Source organism: Chinchilla lanigera, unplaced genomic scaffold (assembly GCF_000276665.1).
Source record: "Chinchilla lanigera isolate Chin_1 unplaced genomic scaffold, ChiLan1.0 scaffold00013, whole genome shotgun sequence".
In the NCBI taxonomy this organism is placed as follows: domain Eukaryota; kingdom Metazoa; phylum Chordata; class Mammalia; order Rodentia; family Chinchillidae; genus Chinchilla; species Chinchilla lanigera.
In genome coordinates, this window is record NW_004955414.1 from 405140 (window position 1) to 426553 (window position 21414).

The following is a 21414-nucleotide window of genomic DNA, read 5'->3' on the forward strand; positions in this document are numbered from 1 at the left end:
GTAAATTCAGATTTTGATTTCCCACTGGGCTCTTTTTCGAAGCTCTCTTTCTTGCACTGAAATCTCTGTGGTGTGAACTGAATATTCTTTAGATTATATCTTATTAACCAAGTTTTCCATCAAAGCAGTGCTCAGGCCTGCTGCCCTTCAGAGCAGAGTGTAACAAATAGTGGTTAGAGGCATTAGCTAAGATGACAACACTGTACGGAGAGCTCTAGTGTATGAGAGCCAAGCACCAGACGGACACCCAGATAAGACACTGCCAAGTGCAGGCTGACCTCTGACTCTAAAAGGCCTATGAATGCTTTTCTTGTCCAAAGTAAAGGCACATGACAGATTCATATTAAATTATATCCTGATATGTTTATTTCACCAAATAAAACAAATCTCCTGAAGAAAGATCTCCTGAAACTCGCTCTCTGCAAGCCCTGGGTCACATCACACGTGGGCACGGTACAAATTGTCTCTGAGGCTCTAACAGGCTCTGCACTGTTCTTAAGAGTTCCACTTTTCATCAGTGTGGACTTCTACATAGATAGTTGCTATATTTTACTTATTTCCATGTGTTTCTTGTAGGAAGTTAAGCTTCATAACATTTTGTATACCATTATGTTCATTAGGAGCTCAATAAGACATGCTCACTTTCACTACCAAAAACCATTTACTGCAAACCAACTGTGAATCCAATGGAGTGCTTTAGTTGAAATGAATCCTGTGTCTTGGAAGTCAGAGACTCAAAGTTCAAGAACAAAATCATCAGCAAGAAGAATTCAGAAGTCTCTGTCGAGCATTCTTCTCTTCATTATTTGCTTTCATTTCACTGTGTATGTTCAAATCTGTCAAAATTGAAAACAATTATTTATGAGAGATGTAGCAGAAACTATCAGTACTGCTCAACTTCTCTGCTAAAAATCCTTCTCATATACTTTGCTGTACCATGTTTTATTTCTTAGCCTCATTTCAAAGCACAGTGAAGTCACGTCAAGGCAGCAATTAAACTGATAAACTCTCAGTCCCTTTTAAAAGAGAAAAGCTAGAGAATAAGAAACAAAAGGACCAGAGGTACAGAAAGAAAAGCCAGTAAGACATTTTTTTTCAGTGTATGTGCTGCTGAAGCGAGCACAAGCCAGTAAGACGAAACAAATGTAAGCAAGGAAGACACCTAGAAGGACTGCTGAAGCAAGAGGCAAAGTATGAGATAAAGAGAGAGTGACAGAAGGAAAACAGAATTAGCAGAAAATACAGTTTTCTGTCTTTGGGAATTTAGGGTAGTATCCAGCCTTGGGTTTCCCACTAGGACCATGTTATGGCAATGGCTCAAAAGCTAGGCAAGGCCACGATGGTCTGTATTCATGCCAAGGCCTCTGTGGGCTTCCACACCCTCTGCTGAAAGCTAAGCCTACCTTTGAGCTCTGCCATCCGACTCCCCTGATCCTCTCCCTTGGTCATGGCAGACAGGGGAGTTTTGCCATCAATCATATCCATTTTGATCATGCCCAGGTTAGTCAGGAGCAGCATTGGATCGATCCCCTGACCACTGCTTTTAATATTCTCCAGTACTTTAAGACACTTGTATGACTTGAGTTCACTTATATTTTCTTCCAAGAAAAGGTTATAGAGGCTCAAGTCATTGTACCCTTCGGATTTGAAATGCAGAACATCAAAAGTAGGCAGGATTTCATATACTGTGAGAACATCTGTCTTCTGTCGGAATGGAACAAACAGTGTGTAGATGACCACAGGTGTCAGCAGAACATACACCACAAGGTTAATGAAGCTGAGCAATTGGAAGATGCCAACAGCAATGAGTTTGCACTGAAACCGATCAGGAACAGTGCTGTCATTTCTCAAGATCCCCGATTTGATGCTGCAGACAAATTCATCCGAGAGTGAAGACAGGCTAAAGTAATAGCACAGATAGACACACGCTAACACTATGATGGTGAGTGTTGCCAGCCGGCAGCCAATGTACTTGAGGATTAAATTATTGGAGTTCTTCTTTGTCTTCAAATACTGTTCTACAATTGGGTACTTGAAATGGCTTTCAGATATCTCCCACAAACTAAAAAGAAGGGGAAACAAAAATAATTTATACCATTACAAAGACCATCAAATATTAAGACAGTACCACATCCAACAATATCACACCAAAAATTTCAAACACCTATACTCTTCTACCTATAATTTCATTAGAGTACTAGGGGATAAAATCAGGCTTCCAAAAAAAAGAGGAAGCAAAGCAACAATAAAACACTTTTCCCTTTATAGTTTAAAGTAAATTAAATAAATATTTAGAGATTCTTAGAACAATGTCTGGCTCCTAGCATTAAACGTTTGTTAAATAAATACATCAGTTCCTGAATATAAACTGTTGCTTGTTTTGTTTACCCTACAATTTTCCACTAAAGTATGCAGTGTAAGATAAAGAAATTTTCAGCCCAACTGGAAGACAAATGCCTTCTATAGGCAAGTGCTGAGGGTACTCACAGGTGTGGGCAAGGGTAGGGAGCTACACAAACATGAAGCAGGTCCCAGTTCTCCCACTTAGAGCTACTAGAAAGTTTTTATTCAGGAAAGAAGGGAAAGCGGAAGTAAACAAATACAATTAGTTAATAATGTTCTAGAGTTAGATTAAATAATGTATTCATGTAACTCAGCAGAGCATCTGGGAAATACTAAGTATTTTTAAATGATTGCAATTAACATTATTATTATTATTACTGTCAATAAACCAGAGGAAAAATGTGGAAGGCACAGCAGTAACTACTCATTGCCCATTTGATTCACATTCTTTCTGCAAGCTTGGTTGCTTCAAAATCCTGTGCTTTCCCATTAATGAAGGGCATCAAAGCAAGCTCCTCACCCTGTCATCCCGGTAAGAATTTCCCAAGATGAGATGGTGAAATTTTACTCAACTAGGAAAGGTGTCTTGATGGAAGGACAGGTGCTGGGCAGGGTAGGATGGGGTGAGTTGTAGAGATCAGAGCTCCTGACTGTCACTACATGGATGATGTCCTTCCTCTCCATTCTACTAGCATTAAAAGCTCTAGGCCCAGACTGGCAAGAAGAAAGGCAGAGAACGAACTAAAACACCTGTCCAGCTACCTGATGGGGCCAAGTTACCTCTGCCCTGCATTCTCGCTGACACCTGGAACTGCGTAGGCACCATCTCTCAGGTCAAGGTCACGGGCACTCTTTGCAGCCTTAATTGCACGGTTGTAAACTTTGTCAAGTTCTTCCATGATAAACTTCAAGTCGGAACAAATATGAGGAGCGGCTGCTAGACGCCAGAAAAGGGGTGGCAGGTACAGGAGGATGGCAAATAGTAACAGGATGTAGGGGAAAAACTGAAAAACAAGAGAACAAATCATAAAGTTAACAGGGCCCTTCCCCACACTGCAGTAACCTAACTCTGCTAAAGGTTGTACCCATTTCTTATCATTTTAAGACAAATGTGTGTGCCCATGTCACTTGTAGAAACTAGGCTCATTATTGAATAACTACGGCTCATGGCTCCACTGTCCTGCCCAGGGAGCTAAGCAAGACCTGGTAACTGCCTTTTTAAATCCAATATACATTAATTTGAAGTAACTGGTAACTACATGGGGACATACACTATTTCCTTTCTAATCAAAGAAAAAAACATAAAATCACTCCCATGCCCTACAGAACAATCTCAGAACAAAATCCCAATTAAGAAACAAGTATATGTCACAATGGTCTTTGCTGTTTTTTTTTAATTGTGGTTTTAAGCAACAACTAAGGCTGAAAACTCTGATATTTTTTCTCTCTTGAATTTCACTTCACCCAAAAGAGATTAGAAAAAATTTTGGCTTCAGTGATTCAGTAATGATCCCAATAAAACAGCTGGAATAAGCAAATAAAATTCACAGAATGTGAAAGGACCATCAGTGCTGGAACAGATTTCACAGCTGAAGAATCTGAAATCCAGAGACGCCAACCACAAAAGGCAGCAGAGTCATGAAGAGGGCACCTGAGACCGATGCAAACCCGAAGCAGACAAGAGAGGATTTGGAAGTCAAGGAGAGTGAAGGTCAACTTGGAACGTGTCCACTGGGTGGGTGGGTGGACCCATTCTAGGTGCTCAAGAATAACTCCAACTGCAGCCAGCACTGAGCTCCATGTAAGCTCAGCTTTGCAGCCATAGGCAGTGAGGTTGAGGAGCCTCTGTACTTGTTTTCCTTACCTATGAAATGGTCATGTCATCCAGGGGTCATGGAGATTAAATCATACCCTCCACGAATAATGCTTGGTGTGGTACCTGTCACTAAAACATACCAGGTAAAGCGAGCAAAAGGGCTACCTAGGTGGGCATGTTACAAGGCCTGTGTGGATGGCTCCTTTCTACAAAAGGGAAGAAAAAGCTCAAAGCAGTTTCTGTCCCCAGAGCACGAAGGCGGCAAGTGACAGCGTCAGAATATGAGCCAGATCTCTGTGACCCCGAGCAACGCCTTTTCCGTACCAATGCACTCTGCACTGCTCCACACTGGCTATGCTTCTCCTTTCCGTCTGACTGGCTGAGCACCACAGTTTTTTGGAGTGGTAACAAAGAGGCATGATGGCCTTGAGCTGATACAGAACCCCTACCCAAAACATCTCTGGGAGAGGTCACAGAGCCTAGTCTATGGCTCTCACGGTACTGCAGACCACGCCACAAAACCCATCCTCACCTGGCTCCACTGCCGTGAGCACCTGGCATTCCCTGGCATACACATCTCGACTGAGAAATTGACAATGACACACTGTGAACTAGACTCCAGACTTTTATCTGAACTTTATCAGTTTTTCCACTGTTGTCCTCCTTCTGTTCTAGGTCCCAGTCTGGGTACCTATTTCAGTTAGTTGTCATATGTGTCCCTGGTTCCCTCAGTTTTGGTAAAATTCCTTAGTCTTTCCTTGCTTGTACAACTGAATTGCACACTTCCCAGGTGTATTGTGTAAGACTCACCTGGTCAGATATGAATGAATCTGACTGACAAATGTATTCCCAAACGACACTCATTTGTAAGTCAGGGACTTTCTACAAAAGTTACTGAAATATTAAAAAACAACTTTACATGAAGTCCCACATTAACATATTAAAGAGGAGCAACTGATGGTCTAATCTTAATCTTGAGGTAGTGAAGAGTACATAATATTCAAGATACCTGCAAGTTACATGGGTGACAATAGCACTATGGACTGTTGGCCATATACAATTATTTTAATGTTAAGTTTTAGTAAGAGTTGAGTGGAAAGGCTGTCAAGTATTTTCCTATTCCAGTTCACAGACCTCCTGACACTATTAGGATCCACATTAGGAACCCCTGCCCCAGAAAAAAGAGAAAAATAAATAAAAATGACCCCAAAACTCTGTACAGCTCTCTCTCATCAATAGCTTTACTCTGGGTCCTGCATGGGCTAGGGCATCATAAAATGACTAACCCCGTGTGCAGAGATCTGATATGAGCAATGACATATGCAACAGGCTGTGATTAGCTGAATTCTGGCTATAAAAATCACAGTTGCATACAAAAGAAGCCAAGTTCTTTAATCCCTGCTCACCCTGACAGTTGTCCTTTATATGAAAATGGAGCTGCCTAAGGAGCCTGTACTGCTTCATAACCAAGAGAGTCGGCCATTTCCTCTGGAGACCATGGGGGTGAAATTATTTCTAACTTAGGTTTATGAAGTATTTTTATAATCGCTTTTGTTTCAAAGCTATTTGACTGACATTTTACCTCAAACTGTTCCCCTAAATTAAAAAGTGACTGTTCATGTTCGATGACAAGCTTTCCAACACGTCTGAGCAAAGCAATACTCGGTACCAGTGAACAGTTCAGTACAGCTCACTGTAATTACAAAAGCACATGTTTAAAGGTCTTTATGTATGGAGTGGTCTTTTTCCTAAAACATCCTCATACCCTGGTCTCCTCTATAGGAGTGTTAGCTGAATGCCCCATTTCTTCTTTACCTCGAGTTAAACTTCCCCCCTCCATCAAAAATGAAAAGGCCACTTTCACTGAGTCTTTAACAAGGTAATAAAATCAATATGACCAAAATAGGAATCAACAAAGAATCAAATTACAGCCTTTACAACTGTTCTATCCAAATGCAAAACACAGACCCTACTGGACAGCAGCAGCTTCGTCCTTACGCTCTGTCCACGCCAGGCGAGCCTGAGATGCTCGGCATCTCTCAGTGCCACGAGCCTCTGTGCTGTACAAGGGCCCCGCTAGCACTGAGCTCTTCCAAGGGGGTGAGACGTTTCAAAGCAGAGTGGAACCAGGCAGTTTTTTCCAACCACAATTTTCAGCCTATCTGCCTTAAAACTTTGTGCTGTTTCTATCGAGAAGGAGCTGCAGTGAGAACAGCAGAACCTCTGGGTGGAAGGAGACAGGACGGTGACCGGATGCCACCTCCTTCCAAAGTTAGGTTCTTCTACCTCTTTATGGCAGAGAATTATCTATGCAGGGCAGCACAGCTCCCTGAAATGTATGTGATCTTGTTTTATGGGGTTAAATGCAGGTGTGTGAACTCATTCCTGGGCACCTGCTTTGTAACAGGCAGCAGGCTGAATGCATGTCCCCACAAATTAAGTACATAATCTTCACCAAGATCACAAAGTCCTAATGATTATCCAAACATGGATACTAGAACCATAGCGTAAGTTATGTTCTGAGCACAGAGGAAATAGAATCACTCCCTCAAGAGGAGAGTCACACAAGAAATAACACCTAACCAATGTTCCAAAGTGCAAAGAGGTAATAAAAATAAAAACAAAGTCAGATATGGTTGTGTACACCTGTAATCCCAGCACTCTGGGAGGCTGAGGCAGGAGGATCACAAGCCCAAGCTCAGCTAGAATGACTAAGACAGATCCTGTCTCAAAATTAAAAAATAAGGGGGGGATGTAGCTCAAGTCAAAGGCTTTGTGATCAATCCCCAGTACTGTAAAAACCAAATCAAACCTTAATTATTTTAAGACTCAGTTCTATTTTCGGCTCCTCTGTGGCCCTGGAAGAATCCATTTTCCTGCACTTCAAGGCCTTTTGTCCTCGTCTGCCAGTGAATTCTCAGCCACGTATGGCAGTAGGGTGAATAGACCAGCCTGTGAGGGAGGAAGGAGAGAGCTATGGCTGGAGGGATGCACTGGGTTGAATGGAGGGATGCACTGGGTTGAACAATATCCTTGAAAAACTCCAGTCCACCTGCAACTTCAGAAAGTGCTAATCATCTGGGATGGGACCTCTGCGGACATAGTTAAGATGAGGTCAGATAAATTAGGATAGGCAGTGATCCAATGACTCACTGTCCCTATAAGAAGCTTATGTGAAGACACAGACACAGAGGAGAAGCTGTTTGAAGAAAGAGACTGGAGAAACATATACAATGTCAGGACCCGCCAGGCTGGCAACCACCAGAATCCAGGAGACCAACAGAAGCCAGGCGACCTGCAGCGGAGATCAACCTGCCAACACCTTCCTTCTGGACTTCTGGCTTCCAGAACTATGAAGGAACACACTCCTACTGTGTCATTTGCCACTGTTTACGGCAATTTGTTACAACAGCTCTGGGAAACTCAGGGGCTCAATTATGAAGGGACCAAATTCCCACATGACACGATAGGAAGCCACAGTGGAAGGCTTCATCAAATTTACATGAGAAATCACTAATCAGCAGAGAGGAAACACAGGGGAGAGGAGGCAAGGCAGGAGGCCAGGGCAGCAGAAAGGCTAAGAGGGATGGAAGCAAGGAAGATGGCAGCAGTGGAGAGAAGGACACACATTTCAGATGGGAAAGCATCACCAGGCCGACGGCCATGAACTCTGCCTCACTGTTCCCCTGGTTTCAGCTCAACTCAAATGTTCCTGCTTGACACAGAGCACTTGAGGCCTAAGCCGGCGCCTGTGTGGGGTGTATCTCTTCTCTCTGGCTCTTTCCTTCTCTCTGCTTCCTGGCTGCCAGGAGCAGCTTTCCAAGGCTGTACCCTTCTGTCATGCTGTTTCTGCCTTGAAATATGCAAGGACTGAATCCTCTGAAATTGTGAACCAAAATAAGTCTCTCCTCTTAAGTTTCAGGTGTTGGGTGCTTTGTCCCAGCAACTGCAAACAAACTAACACCATTGGAAAAGAATGGTCAGAAAGGAGGAAGTAGGTAAACCAGGAACACAGAGTTGGGGAAATGAAATTAAAAAAGGCATAAAGGATGTCTCTTCTGGCTCTGTGCTGTTCAAATAACCCACTTAAGGACAATGCCAGATATGGGAAATGAGAAGAGTGAAGCGTCGCTCCAGACAGGTAATGCATCTCCCAGGCATTTTCAAGAGGCAGATAACAGATAGCACGCCTTCTGCTGTGCCCTGAAAGGGAGGCTCCAGGCATGTACTCTGTGCCGGTGCCGGGTAATACTGCGGGCAGTGGCTCGTAAGCAGAGACCTTAAGGAGAGAAAGTAGTGAGTGAAGAATCAGTGCAAAGAGGAAGAAAAGGACCTCTGCCAAAAGAATCAAAACCAAAGATACAAGGGAACAAGAAATCGCCTCCTCTCAGGTCTGCATAAAAATGGAGTTTGAGCCCATATTAGAGGCTTGGTAAACTACCATTCCTGCTGCAGCTATTCAACTCTACCATTAAAATGTGAAAGCAGAAACAAAAAATACATAAATAAATGGGCAAAGATACCTTCCAACAAAACTTCACAGAAAAAGGCAAGATTTGTTAGAGCATGTTATTTGTTTGTCAACCCTGACTTTAGATTCTTGCTACTCGAACAGTGGTCCACAGACTAGCAACTTCCTTTTTGACCTGGAAGCTGACATGTACAGTAAATCCCTGACTTGCAAACATTCAAGTTGGGAACTTTCACCGATACAAACAGACCTCGAATTACAAACATTCGGTGATGCAAAAAAACTGTGGAAATAGCACGCCTGTCTGCCAGATGTTGTCACAGTGGTGCTGCTGTGTGCTTACTGTACAATGCGATCATGTACAGCAATGCAGTGCTCAATCAGAGCCCAGGATGTCCAGAAGCTAGAGGAAAAGCCGTGGCGATGGGCAAGGGACTGTTAGCAAGCACAAAGCAACACACTGTATATTTGTGCCAAAGGTGTGCAAGACTCACTTTGATTGACTTAGGAACAAATCCAACTTACGAACACCCTCCTGGATCAGACTTGTTCACCAGTTGGAGACTTGCTATAATGCAGAACTGTGGTCCCCTCAGGCCGCAGTTGCCCACATGTCCACAGATGCCCAGGCGCTCTGCACGCACAGAGTTTGAAAAACACAGACTTCCATCAGTGCTGCCCACTGCTAACTCAAGCATCAGAGTCTCCTGGAAAGCGGACAAAAGCCATATTTTTGGCCTTAACCTGCGAGGCTGCAACCTAATGGTCCTGAGGATGCCAAGGACCCTGCATTTTCACAAGGCCCCTGAAGCAATGCTAGTTTAAAAGCTGGCAGCCTAGGAGAACTCCTCTAATTTCCAGGAATCTACTTAAGAGAAATGAAGATTTGTTCCCTTGTTAATTATTATTTTTGTTATTGTTCCCACTAATTTTGTTTTCCAGTTTTCTATTCCAGAAAGAAATCTTGCTAACTGTCACCTACATTCTGAACTTGAACCAGAAAATAAAAAGTAGCCAAGCAGTCCTAGAACGCCACCTGCTGGTTGCTCTGAATGTGCCCATATCAACAAAGACCTGACTGAAGGTACCGGAGGTCATGAGTATTGCACAGTGGTGGAAAAATAGCTGGGGACAAGAAAAGGAGAAATGGAAGAAGTAGATGAGGAGTAATGACACTGCCGACTATACCAGTGTGTGAACTGTCTGCACTGATACTCAGCCATTATGCCAAGGTCTTTGGGGCATCTGAGTCTCCTGGTTTCAACTTCAGCATCATAGTTGAATTGAGAACTATTTAAATAAATCCTGCCTCTAATCCTCCATCGTTAGTCAGAACTCCCGAGTGTGATTTTGCCACCTCACTTCTCTCCTCCCTCCTCCATACTTGTTTTGAGCACCCATGGGGCTGTGTGATGTTCCAGGGTTACATGACGAACACAACGTGGGAATTAGATCTGGAAATAAATAATTAAGTAGGGTTAGGTGCAGGGGTGCACACCTGTAATTCCAGCACTCTGAGAAGCTGAGGCAGAGGGATTTCAATTCAAACCAGCCTGGACAACCTAAGGACTCAGTGAGACCCTGTCTCAAAATTAAAAAATAAAGAAAGGCTGGGATGTAGCTCTGTACAAAGGCCCTGGGATTGATCTGCAGTGTCATGAAAGAAAGAAAGAAAAAAAAAAAAAAAAGAATTAAAGTGAGTAACTACCATAACCAAGGTAAGTTCAAGAAAAATAAAAGACACTCTAGGGCCACACAACCAGGCACCATAGCAGATCAGGGTGGGCACAGCAGACACACTGCCTGGTTGAGGGCAGTGTTGGAACAGTGCATCTGCCTAGTTGGCACCTTATCTTTCAGGTCTGACTGTCTCTCAGCAGGACACTGGCCTCCTGCTCACACAACGTCCTGCTGTCTTATGCCTGGAGGTCTCCTATCCACCTGACTGGCTCTTGAAGTGATCTGACTAAAAAAAGCCCCTCAGCCCTGAGGTTCAGAAGTTCCCAGGTGGAAGTGACGTTGCAGCTGAGACACAGGAATAACACATTGGGTATGAGCCAGACGAAGGAAGGGGGTTGGGGAGGCTCTTAAGAAGATGGAGGTGTATGCTCAGGAGGGTTAGTGCGGAGGCCAGGAGGTTCACAGAAACCAGAGTAGGGGTCTTATTAACCAAAATACTTTTAAATAAATACAAAGATTTCATGGGAATACTGCAGAGTTTTAGTTAGGAAGTAACTCGGCTGTGATAAGAACACTACTTGTGATTACACAGAAATGGGCACAAGAAAAGAAGACTGGAACAGAGAGGCGAGGAGAGCTGTCTGAAGACACCATAGGAGTCCAGAGAAACCATGACATGATGATGAAGAAATGGAAGGATGGAAGGGCCATTCAAGAAAGTAGAACTAGTTGGCCATGGTAGCACCTATACGTAATCCTAGCACTCTGGGAAGCTGCAAGAGGTCTGCAAGTTCAAGCTCAGCCTGAGCAACTTAGCCTGTGCAACTTAGCAAGACCCTATCTCAAAATAAATAATGGGAGGGGACACTTCTGGGGATGTGGCTCAGTGTGAAGGTCCTGGGTTCAATCCTCAGTACCATGGTGGGGTGGGGGAGGGCAGAACCAACGGGACATAGCTACTATGGTGTAGTGGCTGACTGATTATGTCAACTTGAGAAGTTTAGAAGCATAACTAAACTTGGCTCAGCAATTCTACACCCTAGGGTGTAGAGGAGCCACCCTAGGGTGTAGAGGAGCCACCCTAGGGTGTAGAGAAGCCATCATCACCTAGATAATATAAAAGGGAAATGAAAAAGGACAGAGGTACTTCCATTCCTTTTGGAGGAGCTCCAGTCTTCACCTTCAGCTTGGACTTCGTCTCCTGGCTTCTAGTGCAGACTCTTCGGCTTCCGCCTTGGATTCTTCAGCATTCCACTGCAGACTCATCGGCCTCCTGGTACGGACTTGCACGGAACTCTGCAGTGAACTCCAGACCCTGGACTGATTCCTTCGGTCTTCAGTGTGCAGATGCCCTCTGCACACTTCCCCATACAACTCTCTGGCTGACCATCATAAGCCAACCTTGTAATTTCTTATAATTTGTACACCTTGTGTTACATCTGTTTCTCCAGTAAAACCCTGACTGATACATATGGTGTGGATGAGTCTGTGTGTAAAGGCTTAATCCTCAAAGTGGTGGTACTGGGAGGTGCTGAAGACCTGTAAGAGGTGAGGCCTAACAGAGCTCCTTACATCACTGGGGCACAGGGATGACTGGAAGGATGACAGCAATGAGGGGTGGAATGGTGCACCTGGGGTCAAGAACAATTAACGAGCTGGGAAGGAAGAGTAGTACCTCCCTGGTCACTAGGAACTGAGTCCTCCCGGTCAATAGTGGGCTCCCCTCCCAGTTCTGCCTCTAGAAAGATCCTTTATAGGCTGAACTCAAGTTCACCAGTCATAACTTTCAAGCACAGGCAAGTCCAGACTTCTGAGGCCACATAAGCTAATGTGAAAAACACCTGAAATCTAAAGGAGGCTATGTGTTTTCACGCTCCATGCTTGGGGGAACCTTGGAAAAAGCACTTTACTGCTCTGTTCTTCAAGGTCACTCCTGCAAAACAAAGAGCCTGGATGATGACCTCCACAAAGGGAAAACCCTTCCGAAATTAGAAAAGAATCCAGCAATTTCACTCCTGAGTAGATACACAGAAGTGAAAGGTCAGATGCAGACAGATATTCACAGCAACAACGTTCATGATACCCAGAAGGGGCAACAAATCAAGTGTTTCTGGATGGATGGATGGATGGATGGATAGATGGATGGATGGATAGATGAGGAAAACAGTATAAACTCATAATGGAATATTATTCAGCCTTGGAAAGGAAAGAAGTCTTGATATATATTACAATATGGATGGCCCCTGAAACCATTACCCTAAAAGAAATAACAGACTCAAAAGGGCAAAGGTATGATTATTTATATGCGGTGTCTCAAGTAGGCAGATTCTTAGGGACAGAAAGAATGGCGTTGCCAGGAGCTACACGAATGGGGAGTTCTAGGGAAGATGAAAGAACTCAGGAGATGGATGCTGGTGATGGTGACGGTTACACAGCAGTGTGAATGTACTAAATGCCACAGAACTGGATATCTAAAACCAGTTAAAAGGTAAAACTTTGTTGGGTATATTTTATACATGTGCCCAAGAAAGAAACAGAAGGGGAGGGAGAGAAGGAGAAAAACTTGAAAAAGATCAATAGAGCAACAAAGAAGCCCTGATTACTGACTGGCCTGGCTTAAGAAAGCAACACTACTATCTGGCACAGTTCACTTTTCATCAGACTGAATCTTGATTTCCCTCTAACCACTTGTGTTTATTTCCCAGGGCCATCATAACCAAACCTCTCAATTAGATGGCTTAAAACAGTAAGTTTTTCTCATGGTTCTGGAGACTGAAAGTCAAAAATGAACGTCTCACCAGGGCCCTAATCTCTAAAGCCTCCAGGGAAGACCCTTCTTGCCTCTTCCAGTGGCCCGTGGCTGGTGGCAGCACACCCCCAGTGCAGCCTTGGCGGTGACATGGCCGTCTTCTCCTTGAGTATCTCCACACTGCTGCCCCTGAGACAAATCTGGCCACAACCTACCATATATATGCTGCCCACCGCAGCAGAGTTGAGCAGCTACAAAAGTGACGCTGTGACCTGCAGTGTCAAGACCACTTTGCTCTTCACAAGAAAGGTTGATGGTCACAGGTTTAAGCATTGCTATGACCTTTGACTGCCTTTCAGTGTATTCTTCTAATAAGACATCAAATATTGCTTTTTCGTTCTTTGCTTTCTCAGAAAGGTCTGCTTACCTTCTGTCCCCCAATTGCAGTCCTCCCTCTGTAACACTCTCCCTGCCTCCATTCCCTCCTACACAGCACCACTGAGGGTTAATGCCTAGACCACCAAGTTCCTCTGCCCAGCTCCGAGCCTATTTACCTGCTTAGTTTCCGCAGATCCTCTGTAACCTAGGCCTCCACTCAGTTGAAGGCCCGCTGCTCCCCAGGGGGACAAGCCTCTCCTGGAACCTGTTGCACACCCTCCCCAGGCAGTGTCTTTGTGCTTCTCAGGCCCTGCATCTCCAGCCTCTTCTCTACCTCTTGTATCAGCATTTGCCTTTGTACAGGACACTCATAAAGCCTTGCTGCACTCCAATCTTCCTTCCAGTTAGCACCCTGCTTGCTACTAATTCCTCCATTTACCAAAAGACAGATTTCCTGTAAAGGAAGGAAATTTTTTAAAGAAATCGTCTATTCTCATCATCTTCATTTTCTCACCTCCCACTCACTCCTCACCCACCACCAACTGGCCCCTACTTCTCTCCTACAGTCCCTCCTGCCAGCATCACTAGTGATTTCATTAAACTCAGTCAGTTTGGTTCTATTGTGATCCTGGTGGCAGAATGTGACAGAGCTCACTGCTCTGCAGGCAGCTGCTTCCCTTGCTTCGAGGATGCGCATGAGGATGAGGTTTCATAGTCTCCTTATCCATCGCGCTCTCCATTCATCCCTTGCGTATCTCTTTCGTGTTTGTTCTCCCTCTAGCTCTTTCATGAAGAGACCCGTGGTCTGGGGCTCTCTGCTGACAAGCACATGCCCTAGCGTAAGGAGGACCCTCAATATTGGCTAAAATGAATTTTCTGTTATTTACTGTTTTCAGCTTGAAATTTTATATTGCAGTATTTTGTATAGTTTCCAGTTATCTGTGAAATTCTCCATATTATCATAATTGTTTGAACACATGATTAATGATTCTTTAAAATGGGTGTCTGAGCTAGATCTCCACGGGTCCATTTTCACTTTTGATTTTTTCCTTGCTTTTCCTGGTACTGTATTTCTGCGTGAGTGCTGATGACAACTGTACATGAAAAAACAGAGAATGCATTCAAAGCTCCAAACCAAGCAGGTTCAACCTCAGACTCACATGCAGTCCTGCACACTGGCAATGCAGTACCAACAGACGGTAGGTTTTTAATATAATTATGTGGCTTTTAGTGGCATTTTTCATGACTTAATTACACAGTGCTGGAGTGTTAACTGCGTAGATGACAAAGGATCACTGTTAAGAAGGGCCCTGAACAGTGCTGTTGACTCTGCCTCCTGTGTGTATCACACACAATAAAGCCAAAAAATCTTTCTCATGTTACAATAAAAATATTAAAGTAAAGGCAGTTTTGTTATCATACACATTAACTATATTTTGTACCATGTGGCCCAAGATAATTCTTTTTTTTTTTTGAGACAAGGTGTTGCTATGTAGTTCAGACTGGCCTTAAACTCATGGAGATCTTCCTGCCCCATCTTCACAAGTGCTGGGATTACAGGTGTGTGCCATCACACCTGGCTTGCCCAAGATAATTCTTCACATACTACAACCAAGGCAAGCCAAAAGGCTGGACACCCATACCTAGCTGATGTCACCTTCCTCCAGGGAGGATTCAGATATGTTTCCCACAGGCAGGTAGACTAGAGAAACAGGCAGTGTCAGATTTCCTTTATTCCACTGGTACTAAATGGATTCATACCAGGACTCTAGTCCCTGTGAGGGCTAATTTAATTCTACAGAACCCTCTTACTCCCAAAGAATGACCTTTCATATTCCCCAATGAAAATCTAGGGGTGTTGACTATAGCACTACCAACTTGGCAAGTCTCAGTTTCAATTGCTGTCCCCAGTCCTATGTATCTGGCTAGAGCTCTGCTCAGATGCTCAGCCAGACTGCCATCTAAAGAAATTAGTCTTCTACCACCAGAAAGACAGCTTCTTAATCCTTCATCAGTACAGGTAACCTAAGGCATAGCCATCCACACTCCCCACACGCCCCCTGCCAGGACTAGGGGACAAAGGCGAAGGGGTCTGTAGACCTGAGTTCTAGCTATAGCCAGCCAGTCCTCTGACTCCATGGCCTGATCTCCCAAGCTTCCCCTATTCTTATGTGTGACACCATTTGGGTAAGAATCTTGGCATTTCTTCTTTCTCCAAAAGTTTCACAATAGCTAACATCCCTGTAGATGTTTTTTTTTGTTGTTGATGTTTTTGAGGCACGGTCTTGCTATGTAGTCCAGGATGGCCTTGAACTCACTATGTAGCCCAGGCTGGCCTTCAATTTGCAGCAATCTTCCTGCCTCAACCTTCCTAGTGCTGGAATTACAGGCATTTGCCACCACACCCAGCTCACTCCTGTACTCTTGCACTATACCATCCCAATTACACATCTGTCTGTGGCTTTATCAATGCCCAGGCAAGTGAGCAGTAACATTTTTGTGTTTCCACAACCACATTACAACACACAGACTTCAGTTACAACAGCATAGATTGAGATTTACAAACAAAGCTGTTCAACTTCTGGAACTGAGCCTGTTCATGCTGCAGATTCTTAAAACGTGTTGCCCTTGCTACTAAACCATGCAAATCTGGTGAGGACCCACCCAGGCCTAAGGCTGAAAATCAAAGTGAAAAGCCTATAGGGCATCACTATGCCAAACTGAATGCAATAAACAAATACAGAGAAAAACATTCTTGAATCATAACAAACTAAAATTGTTCTTTTTAAAAAGAAAAATACTATCTGGGGTATCCAGCAGCAGCTTAAATCAAGAAAGAGTCAAATAAAACTTCAGCCTTTGGCTTTTCAGAAGTTAAAATTTTGTGCTTTCTTCAACAGATGAGACTATAAAAAGATATACATACAACAGACAAAAAGAACAACCAGCTAAAATTAATGACAGGCTGAAACAAAGTCTGCTTTCAGATGCACAGAGATCTAACACCATCACTTGCTCAGAGAATGTTCTCTACAAACTTGCTATACCAGCCCAAGTTTCTTAACTTCCAGACTCTATGCATCCCCAAGCCTCACAACAGTACCTTGACCACAGGTTCTGACCTGCACCTCTTCTCTGGATGACACAGAACCTGGATACTGATGTGTTGTACGTAGCATCTCTTTGTCTATGCAGTATCTGGATTCATCCAAACGCAAAGGAATTTACTCTAAACTTTGGGCTAAAGCTAGCACCTCTGCAAGGAGGCATCACTAGGCTTCTGGATGCTCTACTAACACACCAGCTAGAGACAACTGAACTCTCTGTTGGTCCTTTTTCCAACAGGCCCTGTGTGTGGTACAAAAAGTAGCAGCTGAGGAGCTATGCTTAGATAGCTCCACTTCTCTAAGAGCTATGCTCTGTGAGGATCACACATACATTTCCAGTGTACTGAGAAGCTACCGTGGGCCAGACACTGCTGGGTATTAATGACACAAAGGTGATGGAGACACACAAGGGGCTTCTATTACAGAGTAAAATGCAAAGAATACCTGTTCTCAGATTTGCTACACACAGGTGCCACAGTAGTCTCTGAGGTTCCTTTTGACTTGAAAGTGCTATGGTTGTATAATGTACAGCCACACCCATCTCTGACTACAGTGAGCCATACCTATCTGTGTGACTGTGTATGGGCACAGCTTTGTTATTTACAAGCAAACAGGAGAGTACCTTATGCAGCCACAGTGGGAGGTTTCCAGACTCGCTCTGCAGGGAGCCCTTCTGCTGCACAGCTGCCCAGCAATAAGAATCCACAAAGGCAGCCTGACGCCAGGAGAAAGAACTTGGGGAGAAGCAACTTATTTGGGTACCTGAAAAGCAAAGCACATTGTTCCAAGTGAATGAAAACACAGGTGCCTCTTTCCCTGTCACCCATGGTTTTCACATGTTGTCTAAGTCATGAAGCAACAGGACAGGAGGTAGGGACAGCAGTGGGGCTGGAACTAAGAACACAAACCCAGGATCATACGAAAGCTGAGTGCTGGAAAAGACTCTGGGCCAGCACCGATTATGCCAATAAAGTGGGTTCACCTGGGTAAACTCCTGAGAAGAGTATAATCACCATAACAAGAAAAGGGGAGCAGAAAAAGAACCACAGCCCAGATGTACGAGGCAGACATGCACAGAACTGGTCTAGCACATGGGAAGGAACAAAAGATCAGGGGTCTTTTGGGTGGGTGAGCCATGAACTGAGTCTATGTAGGAAATCATACCTTTTAAAACAAACAAATAGAGAACACGCAGCCTGAGGAAGAGAAAGCTGAAAAAACATAATACATCACTGGACGGCAAATCAGTCATTTTCCATTTCCTCCAAGGGGAAAAGCCATCCTTCGCCAACACTGTAGCTGAAGTGGTTTACACCTGGAGGGTAAATGCTTGAGACCTCAAGCTTCCCGCCAGATGGGGAGAATGAAACCTGGGTTGCACTCGGGGCTCTACCGTGCCTGCCCTCTTCTGGAATGGAACTGTGTGACTTGGCTTTCTCTGCAGCAAAATGAGGACTACATCACCTTGCAAATGCTGCTGTTCTGTAGGTCAAACTAGACCTGGAAGCTTCACTGTGCTCCTGATGCACATGGCTGTCACAGGAAACGGGTCAACAAGACCTTGGGCCGATGGGAGAGCCGTGTCTTCCCTGCTGTCATCAGTCACAGGGGCTGGTGCTGAGCCTCTGCTAGCATCCTTGGCCCCACTTCCTGTACCCCATGAAGTGCCTATAAGGGTAGTGTGTCCCAGGCACAGGTGCCAGCTGCTGGGGCCCCATGCAGGCATACTCTATCACACCCTACACAGCAGGGAAAGTACTCAGTGCCTGCGCTGCAACATGATTGTATTTAAGCCTGACTCTGTAGCTAGGTGATTCACAGTTGCCAGTCACTAAACTTTCCAAATACCTGGCTTTCCAGAATTCCAAATGGGGATGACATTAACACCGACATTACAGATTTGTTGTGGTGACAGGGGTTCGGGGGCTCACACAAGCTCTAGTTGCAATAGCACTTGTATAATGCCTGATTCCCACTAGTTGCTCATTCAGTGTCTCATTTTCCTAGGTGAAATAATGAGCAGGTTCTTGCATTACTTTAAAGACCACGCTCCCTTTCCCCTTCATGCAGAGGGGACGGGACAGTGCAGTAGGAAGACACCAAGTTGGACATGCCTAGACCCTGGGACATAAAAAGCCACAAAGAATCACCCTTTCCTGGGAAAAGGGTGGCTTGCACACTTGTGGCAGGAGAGCAAAATGAGGGGAGATGGTGACAGGTGGTAGATTCTTGCAGTAGAAAAAGTCACCACAAAGTTTCCTACGATAGGGACAGTTCTGCCACCCACACATGGCAGAAATGAGTTCCCATGGGTAAGATACTGTAAAGCCTCTTCTAACTCTCCTATCCCATTCATCTCTGGATCCTAGCTGGGCATGGGGCACACCCCTAAAATCTCAGCACTTGGGAGGCTGAGGCAGGAGGACCACTGTGGGTTTGAGGCTTGCGTGGGGTACACAGTGGGTTCAAGGCAAGCCTAGACTACACAGAAAGACCCTATCTCAAAAACAAAAACCAAAAACCTTGGATCCTGCATTTTACAAAATAGAGTGGTCAGAACAGCACAGTGGTCAGGGGCCAACCTCACACTATGCGTGAGTCATGTAACTCTGTCAAGGCTTCCTGTGCCAACATCTACCTACATCAGCCATATACATGAGAATGAGCAGCCACCAGATTACAAACAGATGATTTCTACTTTCTGCTAAATTCCTTGCTTGAAAACCTCTGTTCAAATACTCAAAAATGAACACTCTGTTAGGATGTCATGAGAGCCTGCCTGACTCAGAACACTCTTTAGGTAATGTCCTCATGGTGTATACACCCAACATTTACTAACATTCTGTAGGAAATGGTGCTTCAAATTCTATCCTGGGATCTCAGGACATTCCCCAAGGTAGATCCTCTTGGTGAGCAAAAATAAAATTAGCTAAACATCTTACATCAAAGCTTTGACAGAAGAGGAGGAAGGAAAATATCATTGAGACTGAGAGACAGAGATGTGAGAGCCTGTTTAGCTCCTAAGACTATGATTTTTACCTGAATAGAAAGTCAGAAGAAAAGACTGGGGGTGACCAGTGTTCACTGGTTACCAACCAACCCTGTCAATCATCACTGTATATAAGCCTCCTGGCCAAATCGGAAGAGTGAGCCTATCTTCTTTTTACTCTGGAGGAAGCCAAACCTTAGAGTAGATTAACGACCCTCTATCTGTCTCTCAACACTTCTCTCTGGGCCAGTCCCTCTGGCCTGGCTACACCGGAGGACATCCTGGGACTAGGGCTTTGCTGGAATGGCAATGAGGTGTTCTCAAGGAGTGTTTCCTCCAGCTGTCTGGGAAGGGGACAGTTTCCTGGAAATAGTCAAGGATAATCCAGGAAAAGAAACAGATCTATCTCCAGTATTGGCTATTTTCAGCCCAGGAATGGAAGTAAGTTAAGGAAGTCAAAAGCCAGGCAGGGGCAAGAACCAAATCAAAATGAAAAGCAAGAGTAGAGAGAGGGGCACTGCAGGAAGCATGGTGCACATCTGGGCTATGCAGGCCTTCACCTTTGCTTTGGTGACAGTCAGTCTTACAGGCACCATGACAAGAGGTCCCCTGCTGCCTTGGAGCTGGGAAGGGTGGGATCTGGACCATCCTAACTCATGTTTCCAAATGCACTTTTCCATCCTCTACTTCACTTACTCTTTAAAGTACTAATTGAGAGGCAAACAAATGAGGTGTTTAATGTATGTTCTTAGTAATCTTCCACTCAAGAGAGCCTTTCTTTATTCCACCCATTTCAGCTGCTGCCAGATGAGTCATACTAAAACTGCATTCTGATCCTGACATTTCCTTGATTCAACATTGCTCACCCATTCCATCACTCTCCACAGTATAAATCCAAACCAATGCCCCAGTTCAATTCAATGACCACTGTGCCTTGTACAGGCCTGACAGATCTCCAAACCTGTGACTTTCCCTTACTCCTTCTTCTCCCTTCAAAGCCCACTTCAGTTACTCCCCCATCCACACTGGCTACTCAACAGGCAACTTTTCAAATCCCAGCTCAGATATCACTCTCCCTACCAAGCTGCCTTTTCACTACTTTAAGTCATCAGAGATAGGCAGAGGTGTGTCATGTACACACCTGTGTGTGTGTGTGTGTGTGTGTGTGTGTGTTACCTCCCTAAGTAATACCTGTAGACTTTGCAGGCAGGACACATTCCCTTTTTCTCTCAACTTCACATACCACCCTGTACCAAAAAAAGTAACAGCTGTCTGGTGCTTCAAAAGTTTCAAAGTACTACCATAAATGTTGTGGTCTATGTCTGGATGTTCCCCCCAAAAGCCTCAAGCAGGCATGGGGTGGGTTTCTAGAGTTTATGATTGACCCATGGTCCAATGCTGGGATTATCAGTGTGAGAGCTACACCCGCCCTACAGTGGGTTGTTTGCATATAATGTAAGGGAGGGAAAGAGGCTGCTTGCCACTGTTCCTCCCTTTTGCTCTTGTTGCTTTTGCTGTCTTCAGCTGCCGTGAATGTTTGCCCTCTGCCATGTGCCACTCTGCCTTGGAGCCAGCCAAGTATGGACTGAAATCTCCACAACCTGTGAGCTAAATAAACCTTTCCTTCCTTCATTCTAGGTGTCAGGTGTTTTATCTCAGCAAAGAGGAAAAGTAACAAAGGCAATAAATAATGTCTCAATTAATCCCCAAGCATTGCTGTCAGAGCCCTCTGTTCCATCAGGTAGTTGAGTAAACAAAGCCCTGTGAGGCCCTCCAGCTGCACTGTCATGTTCCACAAAACTGTCGTGGCTGAACTGGCATAATAGTTTCCAAGGAATGGCTTAGTGAGACATGTGTGGCTTTTCACAATACACAGAGGGA

General features: G+C 44.5%; 1 protein-coding gene across 1 annotated transcript in view; it reads right to left on the reverse strand.

The window, feature by feature from the left end:
* Nucleotides 1-343: 343 nt before the first annotated feature.
* Nucleotides 344-21414, reverse strand: part of Panx1 (pannexin 1) — a gene marked incomplete at its 5' end in the record, with an annotated part of 42988 nt that continues 21917 nt past the window's right edge. Inside the window, 4 exon segments of the mRNA XM_005379682.2 lie at nt 344-836; nt 1404-2062; nt 3124-3347; nt 17167-17306. Of these exon segments, the coding sequence (XP_005379739.1) occupies nt 757-836; nt 1404-2062; nt 3124-3347; nt 17167-17306 (1103 nt within the window). The 3' untranslated portion in view covers nt 344-756.